This window comes from Myotis nattereri (assembly GCF_964212035.1).
Source record: "Myotis nattereri genome assembly, chromosome: 2".
Taxonomy (NCBI): domain Eukaryota; kingdom Metazoa; phylum Chordata; class Mammalia; order Chiroptera; family Vespertilionidae; genus Myotis; species Myotis nattereri.
The window spans coordinates 155,592,046-155,616,016 of record NC_138076.1 but is presented as its reverse complement, the minus strand read 5'-3'; the positions used below and the strand labels follow the sequence as shown (position 1 = coordinate 155,616,016).

General features: G+C 36.6%; 1 protein-coding gene across 3 annotated transcripts in view; it reads left to right on the top strand.

Moving 5' to 3' along the window:
* The window catches only part of USP15 (ubiquitin specific peptidase 15), a 127,472-nt gene that overhangs the window by 44,486 nt on the left and 59,015 nt on the right, over positions 1 to 23,971 (top strand). Inside the window, exons 6-8 of one of the 3 annotated variants that reach the window (XM_081082312.1) lie at positions 3,044 to 3,189; positions 5,102 to 5,163; positions 19,979 to 20,065. In XM_081082312.1, coding sequence (XP_080938438.1) covers positions 3,044 to 3,189; positions 5,102 to 5,163; positions 19,979 to 20,065 — 295 coding nt within the window. The remainder of the gene's footprint in view (positions 1 to 3,043; positions 3,190 to 5,101; positions 5,164 to 19,978; positions 20,066 to 23,971) is intronic. The other 2 variants (XR_013995479.1, XM_081082313.1) reach the window with 2 other exon arrangements.

Genomic DNA, 23,971 nt, shown 5'->3' with positions numbered 1-23,971 from the left:
CAAGGCAGAGGCAGTTAGGGGGGAGTTCAGGCTGGCAGGGGGCTAGGGGTGAGATCAGGCTGGCTGGGGGTTAGGGGCGATCAGGCCGGCAGGGGAGGGCAATTCGGGGCGATCAGGCCGGCAGGGGAGGGCAGTTGGGGCGAGATCAGGCCGGCAGGGGAGGGCAGTAGGGGCGAGATCTGGCCAGCAGGGGAGGACAGTTGGGGGCGAGATCAAGCTGATGGGGAGAGCAGTTGGGGGTGAACTGGCCTGCAGGGGAGGACAGTTGGGGGCAACCAGTCCTGCAGGGGAGGGCTGTTGGGGGTGACCAGGGGAGGGCAGTTGGGGGTTCAACCAGTCTGGCAGGGGAGGGCAGATGGGGGCGAGTAGGCCGGCAGGGGAGGGCAGTTGGGGGTGCGACCAGGCCAGCAGGGGAGGACAGTTGGGGCATTAGGCAGGCAGGCAGGTGAGTGCTTAGGAGCCAGTGGTCCTGGATTGTGAGAGGGATCAGGCCTAAACCAGCAGTCAGACATCCCCTGAGGGGTCCTGGATTGGAAAGGGTGCAGGCCCAGCTGAGGGACACTCCCCTGTGCATGAATTTCGTGCACCAGGCCTCTAGTTGTAATATAATATCAAGAATATATTGAATGAAAAGTTTTTTAAATCAACGATTAGTAATTGAATCACAAATTTCAGTACTTTTGATAAAAACAGCTTAAAATAAAAATCAGAAACAGTATTTATTTTCAAATAAAGTTACTGGAAAACAAGCTTAACCATAATAATTTGATCTTTTTGGAAAATGTAAATAGACATTGGAGATAACACTTAATGCAGAACTCCTCAACAAGGAAGAGCGGTTATAAATTATGGCACTGTATAGTTTTCCTTGTTGGAAGCAATCATTAAGTACACTTAGCTTACAAGTAAATAAAAGTATTTCTGAATTTTATATGTCATTTGCCTTTTACCAGTCACCCATTTCACAGCAGGAAAACACTTTTAATCTATATTTTTCACAGGATATCTTTCAGTATCCTGTGCTTTTTAATACTAATGTTTTCACCAATAAAATATTGTGTGTGATTTTTTTTTTTTTCGCCCTCTTTATTTTGCTAGGACATTTCAATAAACTCACAGTCACCTTTCTGAAATGAATGCTTAAAATATTAGGAATTCCATATATAACTATCATATTATGAAAAAATTACCTTTTGAATTTCAAGATTTGTAGAATATCATTAGGAAAAGAAAACAATGCTACATACTAAATACTGAAAGTTTTCAATATAATACAGTAGTGTGCCCTTATTAATGGAGCTTATGTTCCAAGACCCCTAGTGGATGCCTAAAACCAGGGATAGTACCAAACTGTATATATATCTGTACTCTGTTTCCTCCTATACAAACATACCTATGATAAAGTTTAATTTATAAATTAGGCACAGTTAGAGATTATCCTATATAATAAAAGGCTAATATGCAAATTTTCCCCTCAGGAGTTCTACCAACCAGGAGTTCAACTGCTCGCTATGACTTGCTCTGACCACCAGAGGGTGGCGCAGAACGAAGGAAGGCCTCAATCAGCCCTGATCTCCTGCCAGGCCTAGGGACCCTACCCGTGCAAAATTTTGTGCACCGGACCTCTAGTTAACAACAATAACTACTGATAACTAATAGAACAGATATAAGAATATACTGTAATAAAAGTTATGTGAATGTTGTCTGTCTCAATATTTTATTGTACTACTAGAGGCCCGGTACGTGAAAGTCATGCATGGGTAGGGTCCCTAGGCTTGGCCAGCGATCAGGGTCAAGCAGGTTCCCCGCCTCCTCTAGCCCTTGCTCCCTTAGCACCTCACTGCCGCCCCTGGTTGCCCACCATGTTCCACACCACACCCTAGTGGTCAGCCAGTGGTCGAACTCCTGGCTGAACTCCCGAGGGGACACTTTGCATATTAGCCTTTTATATATATATAGATAGTCACCTTTTTACTTAAAAGAAGCTTTTTACATCTCTTTGATGTATCCAAATTGCCAGCATCATTATTCTTGCACTATGGGGCCATTATGAGTGACTGGCAGCAGGTAGCATATACAGCATGGATGGGCCATACAAAGGAATGACTCACGTTCATGGTAGGACAGAGCAGAGAGCTGAAATTTCATCCTGCTACTCAGAACACATGCAATTTAAAATTTATGAATTGCATTTTTCTGGAATTTTCCATTTAATACTATTAGACCGCAGTTGACCACAGGTAACTTAAACTTCAGGAAGCAAAACTGCAGATACGGGGGTGAGGGAGACTACTATCTATAATATTACATTAATCATGACATTAAAATATGTACAATAAGAATCTATAAATCTATCCAAAGAGTATAGTCTATTAAAATTAATTCAGCCCTAGCTGGTTTGGCTTAGTGGGTAGAGTGTCAGCCTGCAGACTGAAGGGTCCTGGGTTTGATTCCAGTCAAAGGCACATGCCCCATTTGTGGGCTCGATCCCCAGTAGGGGGTGTGCAGAAGGCAGCTGATTGATGATTCTCATCATTGATGTTTCTATCTCTACCTCTCTGAAATCAATAAAAATATATTTTAAAACAAACTATTTAAATTGTAAATTATACTTAATTTAATATTAATTGTTCTGAAATTATGTCATAATTAAAAATTTCCATTTGTAGTATCTGAGTCATACTTTATTTTCTAACTCCTACATATCAAAAAATTATGTTGATTTTATATATAAACATAAATTTAAGCTATATGACATAAATTATACTTGGGTGTTAATATGATTGAACTCCTTTACCTTTTGAGATCTCAATTTCCCTAAGTAATCATCTGTCAGAGTTATAATTACCATTTTCTTAAAAAGCACACCTGGTCTTAAAAATCTTGTTTATTGTTTTTTTACATATTTTTTTACATACTCGTTCACCTATTCTTACTATAATATCAGTATTTTAAATTTGGGACTTTTATGCTGGTGAGCACTTAGGTCTATGTGGTATATACTTAAATACTGTATTTACATATCTTTTCTCCTTAAATTTAGATACAATTGAAAAGGAAATAAGAAAAATCTTCAATATTCCAGATGAAAAGGAGACGAGATTGTGGAACAAATACATGAGCAATACATTTGAACCACTGAATAAACCAGACAGCACCATTCAGGATGCTGGTTTATACCAAGGACAGGTATTGTTTAGTAGTACTGTTTATTTTAAGCATACCATACATGGAGCTTTCTTAAGTCACAAACATTTTGGACATTTGACAACTATAGTGGGTCCTGTTGGCTCTCACTTCCTTTTTCTAACTCATTTCTTCCTTATCCTTGCTGGACACTTAACTATAACTTCCTATTTCCCTCTTTGAACTTGAATATAAAAAGAAATAAGTTTCCATTAAAAAAAACACAGCTAAATAAGATGGGTCAGCCAACTTCTATAAAAGATTAAATAGTGAATATTTTTGGTTCAGCCATCTCTATGGTCTCTGTCACAACTACAACTCTGCCGTTGTTAGTATAATGAAAGTAACCATAGAGAGGATATGTAAACAAATGGAAATGGCTATGTTCCAACAAGCTATTTACAAAAGCAGTCAGTAAACTAAGTGAACTATAATTTGCCAGCTCCTGCTAGAAGGTATCAAGCCCCAATTTGTTCTTTCTTTATGATATAATCCAGAGGAATAAATATGTTGAAAAATGAAGACATTTAAACACAATCACCAAGTCCTACTGATTCTGCCTTCTAAATATTTCATTAATCTCTGTGTCATTCCCAGCCCTTATTTAACAGATCTCTCTGCCTCCAGTATTTGGTATGTCCACTTTCAATCTTCCATATTTCTGTAAATAGACTATAAAAACAGTTATTTGATACTTTAGCCATTATGTTCTTAGTGAAATCTTAAATTTTTAATATGTATTGCAATTAAAGGTAGAGTTACCTGATTGAAGCTGGAGTAAGGAACTTGGAACTCTACTAGTTCGTCAATATTCCCCTCCCAAACCAGCCAGCTCTCTTTCTTGTCTACCAATAGACCTCCATCTCTCTCCTTGGTTACCATTCAGCAGGCCTTGTGGTAGCTCTGGGGGACAATTTTAAATATATAGTTTTATTTCGTTAACTCTTTTCAGTGATTGGTCCTGTGTAATGACTATTATTTTTTTTATTATGTACGTTAGAAAAAACTGAGGCTTCAAGAATTTAAATAATTTGATCTTCTTGCTAGGAATGCATTTATCAGATTTTGAAATAGGAATGTTTCCAAGAATGTGCATTAAATTTTCCAGATTTTAGCCCTAGCCGGTTTGGCTCAGTGGATAGAGTGTTGGCCTGTGGACTGAAGGGTCACAGGTTCAGTTCTGGTCAAGGGCACATGCCCAGGATGCAGGCTCAATCTCCAGTAGGGGATGTTCAGGAGACAGCCAATCAATGATTCCCTCTCATCATTGATGTTTTTATCTCTCTCTCTCTCCCTTCCAGAGAGGAGGGGAGAGGGATAGAGAGTTAGAAACATCGATGAGAGAGAAACATCCATCAGCCACCTCCTGCACACCCCCTACTGGAGATATGCCCGCAACCAAGGTACATGCCCTTGACCAGAATCAAACCAGGGACCCTGCAGTCCGCAGGCTGATGCTCTAGCCACTGAGCCAAACCGGTTAGGGCAATAAAAATATTTTTTTAAAAATGTTTTCCAGATTTTGTAAGTTCTTTTCTGACTACTGATAAATAAACTAAACACTATCCTGAACTTTTAATTTATTTTTTTACTAAAATTGAAAGTACCCTTGTTAGGAAGTGAAACAAATATATATTGAAGAGTTTGCTCCCCCAAATGAGTGGTCCTTATCTTTCTCGTGTGTGTGTGTGTGTGTGTGTGTGTTCAATTGCTTAGTTTTTATATTTTGCTTCTTAAATTTTTGTCTCCTTTGCCTAGCTTTGGAATCAAAATACAAATATCTCTTCACCTTATATACTGTGTGCTTTAGTTAATCACAGGGTTACTTTAGTTTCTTAGTGAATTCAGCTAATCTTTTAAAACTATTTTTAACATTGGGGTTAAGACAAACACTCTTACTGTGTCATATTTGTAGGTGTTAGTGATAGAACAGAAAAATGAAGACGGAACATGGCCAAGGGGTCCTTCTACTCCTAAGTAAGTGCTCCCACTTTTTATGGTATATTACATGATTTAGAAGCCTTTGATTTGAGATAATGAAGTCCAGAATGATAGAAGAATCTCATTGTGTGTTGTACGTACCTTCTTTATATTTTAATATTTTTCCTCAGTATAGAAGTTATGTAAATTTTCATTTAATGTGCTATTACTAAAAAGGCTTCCAATTCAAATCTCTTATAGAATAAGGTGTAGTATTAATGTTATGTTATATTGTCTAATACAGTTAAATCACTATTAAACATTTTCTTTAATATTTTGTTTCAGGCTTTTGATATTTCTCAAGTATCTGTTTAAAAAATGTTCTTTATCACAATGATTTTGATGTGAAAATATTTTTGTTTATTAAAACATGTGTTAGAATATGAAAGCACAAGTAGAGATACATGAGTATAAGAATTGCTTTTAATAGTAAATGAGGACTGAAAAATATTAGAAATATTTTTAAACATTTTTTAAACTGTGGTAAGATCTGTCCTCTAAACAGTTTTTTAAGTTCACAGTACAGTGTTGTTAACTATAGGCACATTGTTGTACAGCAGCTCTTTAGAATTTATTCATTTTGTACAACTGAAACTTTATTCCTGTTGAACACTAACTTTCCATTTCTTCCTTCCCCCAGGAATTACCATTTTACTTTGATTCCATGAGTTATACTAGTTTAGATACATCATATAATTAGAATTATGCAGTATTTGTCCTTCTGTGAAATTAATTTTACCTAACATAATATCCCCCAGGCTTATCCATGTTATCTCACAGGGCAGGATTTTCTTTCCTTTTTAAGACTGAATAATATTTCATTCTCTGTGTTTATCACATTTTCTTTATCTATTCAATTTTTAATGGAAATTTAGGTTGTTTCCATATTTTAGCTACTGTGAATTGTACTGCAATGAACAAGGGAGTGCAGATATTTCTTCAATATACTTATTTTGGTTCTTCTGGATATATACTCAGAAGTGAGATTTCTGGATCATATTGTATTTCTGTTTTTAATTTCTTAAGGAACCTTCATACAGTTTTCTATAGCAACTGCATTATTTTACATTTTCACCAATAGCATGCAAGGATTCTAATTTCTCCACATTCTTGTTAGCACTTATCTTTTGTTCTCTTGATAATGGTATAAGGAGATAATCTTGTGGTTTTGATTTGCATTTCTACTATGATTACAGATATTGAGCATTTTCATTGTATGCCTTCTTTGGAGAAATGTCTGCTTGAATCATAGGCCCATTTTTTTATCTGTTCTTTGGTTTTTAGCTATTGAATTGTAGGGGTTCCTTATATTTTTTGGACATTATCTCTTTATCAGATATGTGGTGTAAAGATTTAAAAATAAAGCCTGAATCCATAAAACTTCTAGAAGAAACCTTAAGGCAAATGCTTCATGACATTAGTCTAAGAGGTGATTTCTTGGTTATGACACCAAAAGCATAGGCACAAAAGCAATAATAGAGGGGACTATATCAAACTGAAAAGAAACAGTAAAAGAAACAATCCAAGTGCCCTGGATGATGTAGCTCAGTTGGTTGGAGCATCATTGGGTGCACCAAAGGGTCGCTGGTTCCATTCCGAATCAGGGCACAATGCCAAGGTTGCAGATTCAATCCCTAATTGGGGCACGTACAAGTGGCAACCAATTGATGTTTCTCTCTCATATTGATGTTTTTCTCTGTCTCCCCCTTTCCATTCCTCTCTCTCTAAAATTAAAAAAAAAAAAATTAAAGAAAGAAACAACATAGTGAAAAGGTAACATATAGAATAGGAAAAATATTTTGAATGGTTTTAGAATCATCAGTTCCTCACTCCATTATCAAAAACACTTAGGACATAGCTGATGTGGCTCAGTGGTTAAGCATCAACCTATGAACCAAGCGGTTGTACTTCGAAACACATTGGTGTTTCTGTCTCTCTCTCTCCCTTCCTCTCTGAAAAATCAGTAAAGATATATTAAAACACACACACACACTTAGGGCTAGTTAGAGAAACACTGACATGCGAAAAATATCAATTGGTGCCTCCTGAATGCCCCCTATTGGGGATGGAGCCTGCAACTCAGACATGTGCCCTGACCAGGAATTGATACATGGGAGGAGGCTCAACCAACTGAGCTATACCAGCCAGCTCAGGGCTAGTTGTATTTTAATATTCAGATTTCTTATGCCTTTGAGAAGAAAATATGTCCCATATGCCCTTATTATTTTACATTTCAGTAGAGTCCAGGGATATCTGTCATAATCAAGCACATTAATTTTCAGCCAATATTTACACTGGATAGGATAAATAAGGACTATAAATATCCTCATATTGGTTAGAGTACCCTCAAATGAATTGTGAAAAAATTTTTTTTTAAGTTTTCAGAGATGTAGGAATTCCAGGTTTTTTAATAAAGGATTGTGGACCTATATTTTAAAATGCTTACAATAATGATTCTATTTGTTAACCTAGTAAATAAAAGAGAAGAATGACCTGGTACTTAATAAAATGCACCTTTAATGAATGGTTCTCTACCTTTTTTATCTTGTGTAAAATTCTATTTAAATTTCATGAGAATGTGCCTAAGTATATTACAGTTTATTTTTACTGCACTTAATTGCATATAATACAAGGGTAGAACTTAATATAAGAAGATTATAAAAGTACATAGTAGAATTGTGTAGATTTCTTGATTGATGAAGTTTTAGAAGTTAGGGATAATTTCTTTGTGAATATTGACATTTAGTCTCTAGATTAGAACTAGTACTATTCTTTGCTAGTTTATCTTTAGGTTGTTATATATGTACTAGAGGCCCGGTGCACAAAAATTTGTGCACTGGTGGGGAGGTGTCCCTCAGCCCCACTTGTGCCCTCTCAGTCTGGGACCCCTCAGGAGATAACGACCTGCTGGCTTAGGCCCGCTTCCGGGGGGCAGAGGGCAGGCCCAATCCCTAGGTGCAGCCCCTGGTCGGGCTCAAAGCAGGGCCGATTGGGAAGTTGGGGCTCTGCCCCCTGTCATGCACAGAGCAGGGCAGATCGGGAAGTTGTGATGCCATCCCCAGTCACGCTCAGTGTAGGGCCGATCGGGGGGTTGGGGCACCACCGCCTGTCACACTCAAGGCAGGGTCGATGGGGAGGTTGCAGTGCCACCCCCTGTCACGCACAGAGCAGGGCCGATCAGGGGGTTGGGGCGCTGCCCCCTGTCACGCACAGAAAAGGGCCCATCAGGGGGTTTGGGGCTCCATACCCTGTCACAGAGCTAGGCCGATCAGGGGCTTGGAGAGCTCCCCCCATCACGAACAGAGCAGGGCCGATCAGGGGGTTGGGGCACCGCCCCCTGTCACACACAGGGCAGGGCGGATCAGGGGGTTGGGGCACTGCCCCCGTCACACTCAGGGCAGGGCCAATGAGGAGGTTGCGGCTCCAACCCATCAAAAACAGAGCAGGGCCGATCAGGGGGTTGGGGAGCTCCCCCCTATCAGGCACAGAGCAGGGCCGATCAGGGAGTTGGGCGCCTTCCCCATCACAAAAAGTGCAGGGCGGATAAGGAGGTTGTGGCCCCGCCCTCTCACTCACAGAGCCGCAGGGCGATCAGGGGGTTTGGGTGCTGCCCCCTGTCACGCTGCTCCAGAGGCCAAGAGGCCTTGCGGCTCTGCTGATCCCAGTGCTGGGAGGCCTCGCGGCTCCGCTTGACACGGGGGCAGTGAGGCCTCGCTGCTCCACTGATCCTGGTGCTGGGAGGCCTCGCTGCTCTGCTGATCCCGGTGCTGGGAGGCCTCACTGCTCCGGCTCCATTGATCCCGGTGCCAGGAGGCCTCGTGGCTCCGCTGATCCCAGGTTCGGGAGGCCTCGCAGCTCTGCTGACCCCGGTGCTGGGAGGCATATTCCCCTTTTACTATATAGGATAGAGGCCTTGTGCATGGGTGGGGGCCGGCTGGTTTGCCCTGAAGGGTGTCCCGGATCAGGGTGGGGGTGCCTGGCCAGTCTGGGTGAGGGGCTGAGGGCCGTTTTCAGGCTGGCGGGTGACTGAAGCTCCCAACCTCTCCTTTTTTTATTTATTTATTTTTTTATTCTGGGATTTATTTACCTTCTATGGCTGTCACTGGAACTGAGAGCTGGCTTTAGCTCTGAGGCTCGGCTCCAGCTCTGAGGCCTCGGCTGCTGAAAGCAGGTATCTGGGTTTGTTTGGGTTCTATAATTGAAACACTGTTGCAACTCCAGCTTGCTGGCTGGCTGAAAGCATGGGGTTTGTTTAGCTTCTATAATTGCAACATTGTTTCTTAGAGTGCAAGCTCAGAGCCCAGCAGCAGCAGGCGGGGAACCTTGGCTTCCTCCTTCACTGGAGCAAGCAAGCCTCCTGTTTGCTTCAGCTGCCTGGCTGCCGGTCGCCATCTTGGTTGTCAGTTAATTTGCATATCGCCCTGATTAGCCAATGGGAAGCGTGTCGGAGGTAAGGTTAATTACCATGTTTGTCTATTTTTAAATAGGATTACTAGAGGCCTGGTGCACGGATTCTTGCCGGTGGGATCCCTCGGCCTGGCCTGTGCCCTCTTGCAATCCGGGACCCCTCAGGGGATGTCAGACTGCCGGTTTCAGCTTGATTCCCGCAGGCCAGGGCAAGGGACCCCACCAGTGCACAAATCCGTGCACCGGGCTTCTACTATGCATATAAGATCTTTGGTTAGTCTCTTCCCGCCCTTCCCCTTTCCCTCTGAGATTCATTAGTCTGGTCCATGTTTCCATGGCTGTGCCCTCTGATGGCCAGTGCGTGTCATAGCGAACGGTAGCTTAGGCTTTTAGATAGATGATAGATAGATAGATAGATAGATAGGTAGGTAGATAGGTAGATAGGTAGATGATAGATAGATAGTTAGTTTTAAATAATTCTTGATATTACAAAATTGCTTGTGGGTTAATATAAAAGTACCATGAGTTCCAAAGATTTGAGAGATCTTTTCAACTTAAAATTACGAAATTTCACCTGAAAGATTGAACTAATTACATACTTTCTTTTATCATCTCTATGTGCTAATACAATACCATTTTTATTTACTTAAACAATTGTAGTAATTGCTTGTAAGAAAAAACACAATTTCTTACATAATATCTAACACTATACACATGAAATAAATATTGGTGAAAAAAGGAACTGCAGTAGAGATGCATGGAAGTACAAGTCTCATTTTTCACTGAATCAAACAGTTTAACAGGGAACCCATATATTAAAGCCTGAAGAGGTAAGTATATGTTCATTATACAATGTGACAAATAACATATAACAATATGTCATGAATTATCAATTGAGAGTTTATTGGAATACAACATTTTTAAAATTATCACCTGTATATAAAAAGCCTCTCAGAAACTGAGAATAAAGGGAAATTTTGCTAATTTGATAAAGCCTAAATGCTCAAAGTCTATAGTAAACATGTTTAATGTTAACACTTTCCTTAGCTATAGCTTCTACGGTACAACTTTATTAAATTTTGATTGAATTGTATTATTAATTTTTTTCTTTATGGTTTCATTTAGGTATAGTTATTTCAAAGAATGCCTTTGGCATTGCTAACATAGAAATAAGTTCTAAATTTTGCTGCAATAAGTAAAAATTCCTCTTGTGAGAATAGCATGAAAACTTGATTTAATTCATACATTTTCACTAATCGATTAAAAATATTCACAAAAGGCATGCACTTAAGTATTTGGTGGTAAGAAAGGCAAGGGTCATTGATGATTGTGTCTTGGCAGTTTTCATGGGCTAGAAAACAACCAGAGAAGAAACCAAAATTAACCAGATAAGGCATGAGAGGCTGAAAAAAATCAAATGGAAAACTAAGCCAGTAGTTCTTATTCATTGTCCCTCTATCACCTGTGTTCTGATTAACAGAATTCCAATTTGGTGACTGAAACACTAAGTATAAACTTAATCTAATGCCACATTAATATTTTTGCAGCACTCTATCCCTGAGTGCTCTCCCTGGAGAGAAGGAGCACTTTATAAATTAAACCATTGCATACTACTTTTGGTTGGGATAAATAATACACACCTAGGTGACTGAAATGTTCTGTTTCTGTGTTTTTACACTATCTGTTTCAGTATTGTACCTATTTAAATGCAAGTAGAAAAACTTACCATATACTCATTTAAATTTTTATAGAGTAATTATGTACAATCCTATATAATAAAAGAGTAGCATGCAAATTGTCCTCTTGACTAGGAGTTTGAGTAGGAGGCGGGGCCGGCCAGGGGAAGGGGCCGGCCAGGGGAAGGGAGGGAGGCCCCAGCTGGCAGCTGCTAGGTACCCTAACAGTCCACGAATTTCATGCATTGGGCCTCTAGTTTGTATATATAATTGCTATAAATTAACTGTATAAGTGGATTTAGAAATGGTAAGTAAAAGTATTTAATTGAAAATTATTAAAATATATATTAGGAAACATCATGTATTTCATTTTAACAAAAATTATACTGAAACTTTTTAAGTATTTATAAACATTCTCTGCTTACTTGAAACATTAGTAGGTTTAGTTATAACAGTTTTGTTTTGGTACTAAAGAGGTATAGATCACAGAAAATGTACTCTTAAAATTTTCTTTGAAAGTATAAAAATTTGTTACCAATTTTAACCTTGTTCAAATACTGGAGGGAGGGAATTGAATGATTTTGATTTGTGGTTGTTGAGAGGACGGCTCTAGAGCCAGCTTTTCATTCATTTTCATCCATTCATACTTACATATTTTAAATTAATATCTTTAATTTGAAATACAACCTATGAACCATAAATCTAGGGTAATATCCCCAAACCTTCAATGTTTTGTCATTTTTAAAGACATTTTGAATTTTTATAAATTTTCCCACACATTATCTCCTTTAATCTTGTCATTATTATTCTCATTAAGAAAAAGACATTTGTGACTTTTTCTGAGAATGTAAAGTTTAAAGTAATGGTACAGTCCAACAAAACTGCCTTGGATGCAGTTAAAGATAAGGAACCAAAACTAGGAGACTAGTGAGAACTGTCGGCATGGAGTTATATTCTAAGAAGTGAGAAACATAAGCATGTACGAATTATCTAATAAAACATGTAATAAAGCCCTACCTGGTTTGACTCAGTCGATAGAGCATCAGCCTGCAGACTGAAGGGTCCCAGGTTCAATTCCGGTTAAGGGCATGTACCTAGGTTGCAGGGAGTGTGCAGGAGGCAGCTGATGGATGTTTCTCTCTCATTGATGTTTCTAACTCTCTATACCTCTCCCTTCCTCTCTGTAAAAAAAATCAATAAAATATTTTAAAAAAACAAAACAACATGTAATAAAGTATATGTTAAACCTTAAAGGATGTCTCTAAATAATGATATAAGACAAAAAGATCAAGTTGGATAATCTTGAAGGTTAAGGAAAATTTGGGTTTTATTTTGTCACAGAGGCCAAGGGAAAAAGAGCTTTAGAAAGGGAATGGTCAGCAATACTGCATGTTGCAGAGATTGGGGGAAGAACAGAAGAGATGCAATATATTGGACAAGTGGAGACAGCATAATGGGAATGAGGAGTAGATTATTGCGAAGGAGGGGATGAGTACTGTAGTCAGAGAATGGAACAACTCGCATAAATCATTCATCATGAAAGGTACTGAAAGAAGAAAGATAATCAAGGTGGTACTTGGTTGGAAAGGCAGGATTCCTGGAGAGGGAAAGTACATATAAATTATTTTATTAATTAAATATACACATCCTTTCCTAGGTATTTGATATGTAAAGATAAAGGCATCATCATAATGTTAGAATGAAGTTCCTATATACTGCTATTTACCATAAACTGCTTTTTTCCGGTTATTTTTAGTTGTCCAAACTCCATATCATTTTTGGAAATGCTTGTGTTTGTACATAAATACACTCCCTATAACTCTATACTTTGAGATTTCTCAATTTAACATGCATCTAGATCTTGAGTGGATACGCATATTTTCCTTTGAAATGCTGAAAGTGCACATTGATTGAGTATATCTTTCCTTCATCTAAACATTGTACCTACTTTCTGTTGTGGAAAGATAATGTATAATATAGTACCATGTCTCCAAGTTTTACCAAAGAGAGCATGGTAACAGTCAAGTTCATTAACTATTTGATTAAAATATATAAAGGCCATTTCCAAATTTAATTGAAGTTAGAAAATTTAGACTGTTTCATCATAAATGAATGTAATTTTAGTATGTAGTTCTCAGATAAATGCTTGATATTCACAGGTTCTCATAAATAATTATTGAGTATTTTATTTCTTCCTTTCTCTTCTGGTTTGTTCCAAAAAGGAATTGAGCAAGTTACAGTAACACATGTAAGTCAAAGTTAACTATAGGAATAGATACAGAAATCAGGTTAAGTGGAAAATAAGCATATTTACATATTGAAGCCAGAGAAGGAGTTAGTTAACAAGAGCAGTAAGGGCTTTTGAAGCTATTAAAATTAATCTGCAAATGTATGGGGTTTTTTGTTAGATCCTGATTCAAACCAATTGGAGGAGAAAAGATACTTTTGAGAAAATTGGTATAAAATTGAACATGAACTGAGTATTAGATTGGGACCAACGGTAGTATAAAATAAAAAATATCTTACCACCCAGCCAGTGTGGTTCCATGGTTTAAGTGTCGACCCATGAACCAGGAGTTCACTGATCAATTCTCGGTTGTGGGCTTGGTCCCTGGTGGGGGGCCATGCAGGGGGCAGCCAATCATTGATTCTCTCTCATCATTGATGTTTCTAACTTTCTCCCTCTCCCTTCCTGTCTGAAATCAATATAAAAAAAAATTTTAATCTCTTATCTATTAGGGGTGCGTACTGTAGTATTCACAGGTGAAATTATGAATGTCTGAGATTTGCTTTAAAATAGTCCAGCAAAAACATGGGGAAAGGGGCGCTGAGGAGATGATAGATAAAACAAGAATGACAGAATGTTAATTCTTGAAGCTGAGTGACTGATACTAAGTACATGAGAGCTTGTGTATGTTTGGAAATTGAAGTTGAAAATAAAAGTGGATGGTAGTTTTGGTTCTGAGATTCATAATGGCTAAAGAAAAGTAATTTTAGTTTTTATGGTAGAATATTTTATGTTATAAATGCCATAATTAGCAGTCAAACTAAGGAACAAGAAATAAAGTTATGCTCTTGCCAGTGTGGTTCAGTTAGAGTTGTTTGAAGCGTCATCCTGTATACCAAAAGGTTGTTTGTTCAGTTCCCTGCCAGAGCACATACCTAAGTTGCGATTTGAACCCTGGTTGGAGCATACCTCTTCCTCTCCCTCATCCTCTCCTCCCTCCCCCCTTTCTCCCTCCCTCCCTCTCTTCCTTCTTCCCTCCCTCCCTCCCTCCCTCTTCCCCTCTACTCTAAAGAGTCAATGGAAAAAATATCCTCAGTTGAGGATTAAAAAAAAAAAATGGGCAAAGTTTAAGGTTGCTCAAGTTGGGTTGTTTATGTCAGATTTGAAAGTATTAAAATCTTTGTTTCGCAATGTCAACTTTCAGGGTTGACTTTTCTATATTTTGGGTGCTCAGTATGGTATTAGATTTTCTAGTGTGTTAAATATTCAGTTTATTTATCAAGAATAAGCTTTGTTTTTTCTGTTAAAGTCAAGTTTAACTTAGTCTTAATTGCATGATTTTCATTATAACATTAGAATAGGGAAATTCAAATATTGCATTCACTTGTGAGGGATAAAGTTTAATATTCTCTCTTTATAAAACTATGTTACGTTGATGTTTTACCTTTTTCTGTCTTGTTTAAGAGGTAAGTCATTGCCTTATGTTACATCTACCTCAATCTAGCAAAAATTAGTTTAACCCTAGGTTAGTTAAATTTAGTATCTATGGCTTAATATCTACGTGTAATATTCTAAAAGGTTTTCTCTCTTCTCTTTTTAGAAAGCCACTAGAGCAAAGTTGCTAATGGACAGTGTAATATCCAAATTACGTCAATGGAAGAAAGCTAAAGGGCTCAGGTTATAATGCATAGACTGACTAGCCAACCCTTAAAAAAACACACACTCCACAATGTTAGCTAGATTGGGCTATGTGCAATCTAGGTCAGAAGTTGGAAATCAGAACCGATAAGTGATCAATAATGTCTGTAACAGCATTTAAGAAGTGTTATAATATTTTAAAATTACCTGTGGACCACATCCATTCTTCCCTCTCTAATCTCCGTGCTATTTAAGGGCAATCTCTCCAGTAAAGTTGTTTATTCCAGTGCTTCCTAGACCTTGTTTTTTCTTCTGTTGTCTTTTCTCTCCTAACTATACAAATGCCTAGCATACTGCCACAATACAGTAGACACTCAAATAATACTCATCCATTATAAAGACATGAACTTCCCCTAAATATGATTTTTTACTTTTTTTATTTTACAGCTAATTTATTTAAACAGTAAAATTTCTTACTACCCATTCAGAATTTAACAAAGTCTCTTTATTTGACTTTTTTTGTAACTTAGTTTATTTGACCTCTCTTTAAAACTTAATTTTGGTAACTATCTTCTAAAAAATTTATCTTAATTTGAAACTATTACACCCCAGTTTTTCAAGCACTATTTTTACCTCTCTGACCAATCCTCTGGTTGGCTGGCTGGCTCTCTTCCTCTCCTGGGCTGCTGTGTTTGATTGTGCAGGTTGTATACTACACAGTTCTTGAGGATGTTGTTCACATTGTAATATATGTAAAAGGCCCTCCTTGGCACTGTGCATTATACAACTTCACTAAATATATGCAGTAGCACTTCTCACACTTTAAATGCATTAATATTCCACAAATTTCCATCTGAGCACCTCTCTTTTCATACCATCATAATAGGCTCTCAAAATCAGTGGATGGACTCTATGCTAATCCTGTTTTTTAGCTCAAACTGACACCAATATTCTTTTCCATATTTTTAACCTAGAGCTCTCTGCTGAATTTCATATTTTTTCCTAAATGTCAAGTAGAGTTCACAATGTCAGATTGAACTTAAAATCTTTTTAACCCATGTTCTTCCATCCTTTCAACCTAAACTATATCCATATCCTATTATTCTTTATTTCAGGTACCATCTGAGAGCCATCTTAAGTTCTTCCTTTAAACTTATTTCTTTTATTTAATTAGTCAACTAGTCTTACAGATTCTACCTCCTAACCCAAAGTTTTCAAATGTTTTGATCTTGGTACCCCCTTATATTCTTAAAAGTTATTAAGGATCCAAAGAACTTTTGTCATATGTGTTATATCTATTGATGCCTGTATTTTAGAAATTATAAAGAAATGTTTATTTATAAGTAATACTACACTGTTATATATTGACATAATTACATATATGTGAAAATAGCTACTTCCTAAAACAAAAAATGTACTGAGAATACATTTCTAATAAATTTTTGCTAAATTCTCTTAGGTGCTTCTGCATTTAATTTTTTGTGATATATTGTTTGGGTTATAAATTCAGCATTGCACAGATATATAGTTAGAACAGGGAGGAGTTTTGTTTTGTTTTTGATAGTTGATACCACGTCAGACAGAACTCAACCCATGGTGGTTTAATGATGAAAGGTTAATTGCGATGTGGAATCTGATATCATGTCGATGAACTTTTTATTTTATTACATTGAAATCTTTCATGTGTAACTTCATGCAGTGGAAAATTTTGATTCACTGAATTTTACAGGTATTCCAAATGTTGACATAAATCATTATATAATTTTTTTTAATTACTCTTGTTAAAACATCACCAGTTTTAATGAGAAAACTTTAAGTAGTGGGAAGCTATCAAGCTCAAGTTTTGTTTTCCTAAAGTAACAGGCTCCCTTCATGTATTTTTGAGAAAATGTCTGCCAGATAGCCTTTTATGTAAAAGAGTGAAAAGAGGATAGTTCACTTGAAATTCAGATAAATGTCTTCTTTCTCATGACAACCATGTTCAGTATGTAGCAGGTGTGCTTTATGAAAACTTTCTGATTTATTACTCAATATTAAAAGAAGTTTAATTAAGGGTCATGGTTTAATCAAATCAGTAATTTTTATTTTTCAACACAGATATTCTTTTTTTTTTAAATATATTTTATTGATTTTTTACAGAGAGGAAGGGAGAGAGATAGAGAGTTAGAAACATCGATGAGAGAGAAACATCGATCAGCTGCCTCCTGCACATCTCCTACTGGGGATATGCCTGCAACCCAGGTACGTGCCCTTGACCGGAATCAAACCTGGGACCTTTCAGTCCGCAGGCCGACACTCTATCCACTGAGCCAAACCGGTTTCGGCCAACATAGATATTCTTAAGTGAAACTGTATTTTCTAGTGTAGGGTTGGGGGTGTGGTGAAGAATACAATGATTCTAGTACATGGTTTGGTGCTACTGGTTTAATTCATGCTAATGTATTAGCAGTTTTACCCATCATTGTTTTTAAGCTGTCAGTGCAAATATCCACCCAGTGAAAGATCAAATAACACTTAAATAACACTTTGGTCTTATTACAGAAATAGTTTTGACCTCATAGATGGGCACCCTGAAAGGTTCTTAGAGTCCCCTAAGGGACCATGTACTGTTCTAGCACAACTGGATAAAATCCAAATTTCTTTATAGAACATAAAAGGTCCTATGTTATCATACCTATGTTACTAACGTCTACTCCTATCACTACATACTTCTTACTCTTTCATCCAGTCTGAATTTATTCCCTATAAACATCATAATATCTACAGTTCATGCATTTGCATGTGCTGTTCTTTTACCTGGGATATTCTCACTTTCAGTTCCTACCTACACCTCCATCTGCGTGCATCATTTAAAAATTGCTGCATATTACTATCCACAAAAATTTTATAGTTTGTTACAATTTTAAATTTTGTCACAGAATTTATTTTGCTTATGTATCATTTTCTCCCATTAATTTGTGAGCTGTTTGAGGTCAGGAAGAGTTCTGTCTTTAAACTCCTAATACTTGCCAGGGGTGACGTTTTAGTAATCATTTAATCAATGTTTGAATGTTTTAATGAATTTCATAAAAACTTATAATACTCTCCTTAGGTAGAGTTGCTGATGAACAGTAAAAAGGCCCCAGATGGTCAGAAAAAAAAGAATATACGGAGTGGGGCAGTCTCCATATATTATTTTATAGTTGTGAATACACAAAACAGTTTATTCTTACATTTTTATTCATTAATTATTGTATTATTTTTCATACAACTGTAAGCCTACTTTTGCCCCACTCTGTATATTATTTTCTTTTTCTGCCCACCTGGGGCCTTTTTACTGCTTTTCCCTGCCCTATGTATGTGTCTCAGCCACTTTATTAGATGACATAATATATCTTTATTTCCATAATTTTTGCTATAAGTAAAATTCAAGGGAACATTGCAGTTTATGTCTCTGAAAAGTTGTAATGAATTAAATTATAGCCAAATGGGTATCATTTTCAAAAATTAACCTATTTAATTTATTATGCCTCAATGTCTAATTTAGTTATTTTCTAATTTAGCATTCTTAACATGAAGGGGGGAATGCCATGATATTCCTATATTTTTATTAATATTTTAAAACTAGTAAGGGTCAAATAAAATGTATTTTATTTGCCTTAGAATACTAGAACTACAAAAGTACCTTTTAAGTAGGTTCTCTACTGTGTTTTATATTAGAATTTGGTTCGTCATATTTTGTATCTTGAGCTTAATATAGTAAAATAAAATCTTGTAAGAGTCTTCTGTTAGAAAGGTACCTAATTAAGTCTCACTTAATGTAACCTACCTATGAACAGCCTGTTTCAACAAAAAGAACCTCCTTTAAAATGAAGAAAAAAATTTACCAAAATTTTATAATATATAAAACTTCAAAAGTTAAATTAAAATGTCTGTATGAAAGAAATTTTATTATCCACCATTTATTCTGCAGTTATGTAGATTTAGTGAAATCCAGATTACTAAACGCTAGTTTTATAGATTGTACTTTCCTGCATATTGACCATTTCATTGTTCATTAGCACCTGAGTAGAGGAAATAAAATAATTTTTAAAAATAATCACGTGTGCCTCACTAATTTAGAATTTATGATGATTGAGATACTAGACTGAAAGTTATCTTTTTACAGACTATAGGCTAGATGTTGCCTAGTAAATTAAAATTGTTTATAAAATTAAAACAAATTAAATCTTTCATAGACCTTTAAGTACTTTATAATGGATTTGTTGATTATAAATCATGCTTTTAAAGCATTTTATTCGATTAAGAGCTAGTAATTAATTAAAAGCTAATAACTGAGACTTCTCCAAAAAGATTCTGAATTAGTGAGGTATGTAACATACAGTCAGATTTATGTCTTTTCTGTTTTTGCAGAGAAAGCTACCCAAAAATTACTTTTGGGGATTATGTTTTGAATTTTCATGCTATTCAATCCATGGTGGCATTCTAACTTGAGACACAAGTGGTTTTATTTACATACTTCCTTAAAAAATAATATTTTAATTCCATGGATTTAAGCAAATTGTTGATTATAAAATATTCATAGTGATTACCTGAAGTAGAAATTAGTGTTATTGGGTTAGTATATCTATAAGAGTAATAGCAAGTTGCATATTTATTTCGTAAATTTCTTTTGAAAGTAGTTTCCTTTGTACCATTATCTTTTATATGAAAGAATACATTGGAAATTGAAAGCCAAAAAATCTATAGTGATTTTGCTCATGAATTTGTTTTCCAGCATTCATTTACTACATACATTGTCATCTGTTGGTTCTTTTCTTTATTTCATAATTAATTTCAAAATTCAGCATTTTTTATCTAATTTAACATTTTCATATTTTTAAAGGTCCCCAGGTGCATCCAATTTTTCAACTTTACCAAAGATCTCTCCTTCATCTCTATCAAATAATTATAACAACATCAACAACAGAAAGTAAGCACTGAATCTTAAAAACTCTTTGTCTAATTGATCGCCCTATTGTGGTTGCAAAAAATCTCTTGTATCCAAAATTTAGGATAAAAGTCTTAATGCACTAATTGAATTTTTAAAAATTAATGGTCGGATTTTCTAGGAGTAACTTCACAGGAAAGAACACACAGTTACAAACTTTCCCTTGATATAATACATATACTACAGTACTTTATTTAAAATAAAATACGGTACTTTTAGAATTTTACATTCTAAACACAAATCTGTTAGATTTACATTCCAATACATAGAAATCTGTTAGAATTCAAATTTTTAGAAAGAATATAAATTTCAGATGTCATTTTAGAACTAGATATGTAATCATCTACAATTCTTTTATATAATAAAAGGCTAATATGCAAATCGACCAAACGGCAGAACAACCAGTTGCTGTGATGCTCACTGACCACCAGGAGGCAGACGCTTAATGCAGGAGCTGCCTGCCCCCTGGTGGTCAGTGCACTCCCACAGGGGGAGTGCCGCCAAGCCAGAAGCTGGGCTCACAGCTGGCGAGTGCAGCGGCGGTGGTGGGAGCCTCTCCCACCTCCACAGCAGCACTAAGGATCCCCTGAGGGCTCCCAGACTGCGAGAGGGCGCAGTCCGGGCTGAGGGACCCACCTCCCCGCCGTCCTCCCCGTCCCCCGAATGCACAAATATTGTGCACTGGGCCTCTAGTATGTAGGTAGTATTTTTGAAAAGTGTATATCAGTGATTCTCAACTGTAAAGCTTACACATTTTTATGTTTATTATAAAAAGGCAATCAGTGTTTCTTTAAAAAGTTCAGAGAAACAGTTCCCTTGCCCCATCCTGAATCATATTTAGAATCTTGGAATTTGTAAAAGTTAGTGGAATTGTGTGCTTTATCAAAAATAACTTGGACTTCACCAGATCATCTGACATGGGTGTATTACCTGGAAAATTAGCATGGTTTTTATTTTATAGAAAAGTATAAAAAGAAAGCTTTTATTTTAATTAGTCCAGTCAAATTATAGGAAGAACTTTAATCCAGACATGATTATCCTTTTTTATTTCTTGGCTATATACATTATGGTTTATATATTAGGTTAACAGTTTTTATGTAGTTAAATATTTGTACTACTTGTCCAGTTCATAAATGGCATCTGATTATCCCAAAGAATAGATTCAAAAAGACTAAAGCTGTGTATGAAATAATCTTTAAAATAATACCATTAATTGAATATATAGGTTTAATTAGTTTTCCCTTAAAATTCATATTTGGGTTAATTGACAAAATTTGTTTAACATGCATCTGAATTATAAATGTATAAGAATAGCCAAAATAATTTCGAAAGAAAAAATCATGAGAAAGTATTAATCAAATATCACAACCTCTTATAAAGATACAAGAATTCGCACAGCATAGTGCTGACCCGGAAATATACCTACAGATCAACAGACTGGGTAAGGCAGCCCAGAAATAGAAATTTATGTATAAAAGAGTTTAATGTGGTCACAAAGAATCCTAGACCAATGGAGAATGGAACAGGTTATCCAGGAAATGTACGGAAAATTGGATAGCTATTGAGAATTTTTCTTTAAAACTTTAAATTAATTACTTTTTGTTAGGTACATAAGAATTAAAAGGTAAATAAATGGAAAAATGACTTGCTATAAATGGCAAATTAAGGGTTAATATTCTTACATTCATAAAAATATGTGAGAAATATTCTATTATGAAAATGTGCAAATGATGTAGATGGGAAATAAAAATAAAAGGATTAAAATATATTATCATTTTAAATGTTCAAATTCACCACTAACTAGAGATATGTAAATTTAAAACCATAAAAATCTCCATCCACTTTCTCTCACCTCAATATCAATGGGAAAAATTAAGTGATGAATATCTATTCTTATGAGAATTCTGTTTGAGTGATTGAAGTATTAGTACAACTTTTCTAGAAAATAGTTTGTTGTATGTATTAAGAAGATTTAAAATACTCATTCCCTCATTTCAGTATTAATAAAAATATGTGCACCATAGTCTAATAGCATTACATTATAGTGTAACAGTGAAATATCGAAGGCACTGTGAGTATCCAAAATGGCAGTGTTTTATGTTCTTTTCTGTTTTAAAAAGTCTGTCCATCGGTAAAAGAGTAAAAGGAAATATTCCCCTTTAATCTGGTTTATGTTTTGTTTTTTATTATTAAATTCATCAAAAGTAATTTGTTCATAGGAGATAAAATTATACTTGTGTTTCTGCAATTGCAGATGGCTCCATATTTACTATAAAATAATTCAGTTCCAGGTGTAACATGTATTTATAGTTATTCTTTGAAGATATTTTTAACATTGTATATAGAATGTATTAAATATGGACTGTATTTTGACTAGAGTCGCTATGTTAGTATATGTGATCTGTTGTATTTCTGTTTTTGTCTTATTTCCCTGTTATGGTAAAAATATGACAGTAAAATCTGATCTCAAAACCTCTTACTGCAGAAAATATTGGGAGAAATTGGTGTGTTTTATTTTTAAAACATGATTAACTAATGACTTTACTCCTGTACTGGATTATATATTTAATTATTTATATTTATCTTTTTTAGGCACTAAAATAGTCCTTTCATAATAGGAAACTTTAAGCAAATAGCTATGGAGGTTATCACCGTGATTAGTAAAGCTTACCTTTCTTAGTAAACAACAAATTTAAACATAATACAGAAAGTTTTTTGTTTTTTTTCATTTTTAAAAACTTTAATATGATCATAGTTATCTAAACAACTAGAGGCCTGGTGCACGAAATTCGTACACTGGAGGGGGCTCCCTAAGCCCAACCTGCACACCCTCCAATCTGGGACCCCGACCCTTGTGGGATCAGGCCTAAACCGGCAGTTGGACACAACCCGGGGCTGCTGGCTCCCAACTGCTCGCCTGCCTGCCTGCCTGTTGCCCCTAACCACTTCTGCCTGCCAGTCAGATCACCCTCTAACTGCTCCTCTGCCGCCTGATTGACACCTAACTGCTCCCCTGCCAGCCCAGTCGCCCCCAACTATCCTCCCTTGCGACCCGGTCACCCCTAACTGCCCTTCCCTGCCGGCCTGGTTGCCCCCCAACTGCCCTCCCCTGCTGGCCCGGTTGCCCCAAACTGCCCTCCCCTGCTGGCCTGGCTGCCCACAACTGCCCTCCCGTGGCGGCCATCTTGTGGTGGCCATCTTTGACCACATGGGGGTGGCCATCTTGTGCAAGGGCATGATGGTCAGTTTGCATATTACCTCTTTATTATATAGGATTATTTTACATAAAATTTATTTCTTAATTTTCCCTTCAACTTGTGGAAATAAGTAGCAGCTTAAGACCAGATGGAAATAGCATCATTACCCATTTTATATAGAACTAGAGGCCTAGTGCATGAAATGTGCACTTGTGGGGGTCCCTCAGCACGGCCTGCCCCCTCTCTCATTCCGGGAGCCCTCAGGGAATGTCCAGCAGTTGGACATCCTTAGCGCTGCCGCAGAGGCGAGAGAGGCTCCTGCCACTGCTGCTGCACTTGTCAGCTGTGAGCCCAGCTTGTGGGAGCCCACTGACCACCAGGGGGTAGCTCCTGCATTGAGCGTCTGCCCCCTGGTGGTCAGTGCGGGTCATAGCTACCGGTTGTTCCACCGTTTGGTCGATTTGCATATCAGCCTTTTATTATATAGGATGAGTAACAACCTTTTTGAATTAATGTGCATTTTTGAAACTTGATATATGTTGAGATACTTTATACGTATAAAGTATATATTAAAATCAGTAGTTATGAACCACAGGTTTATATGAAATTTATTACAAATTCAAGACTTGAATTAAACTGTTACATTACTAAGATAGACCATTTTTATTTATCTTCAGGAATAAAAAATAAT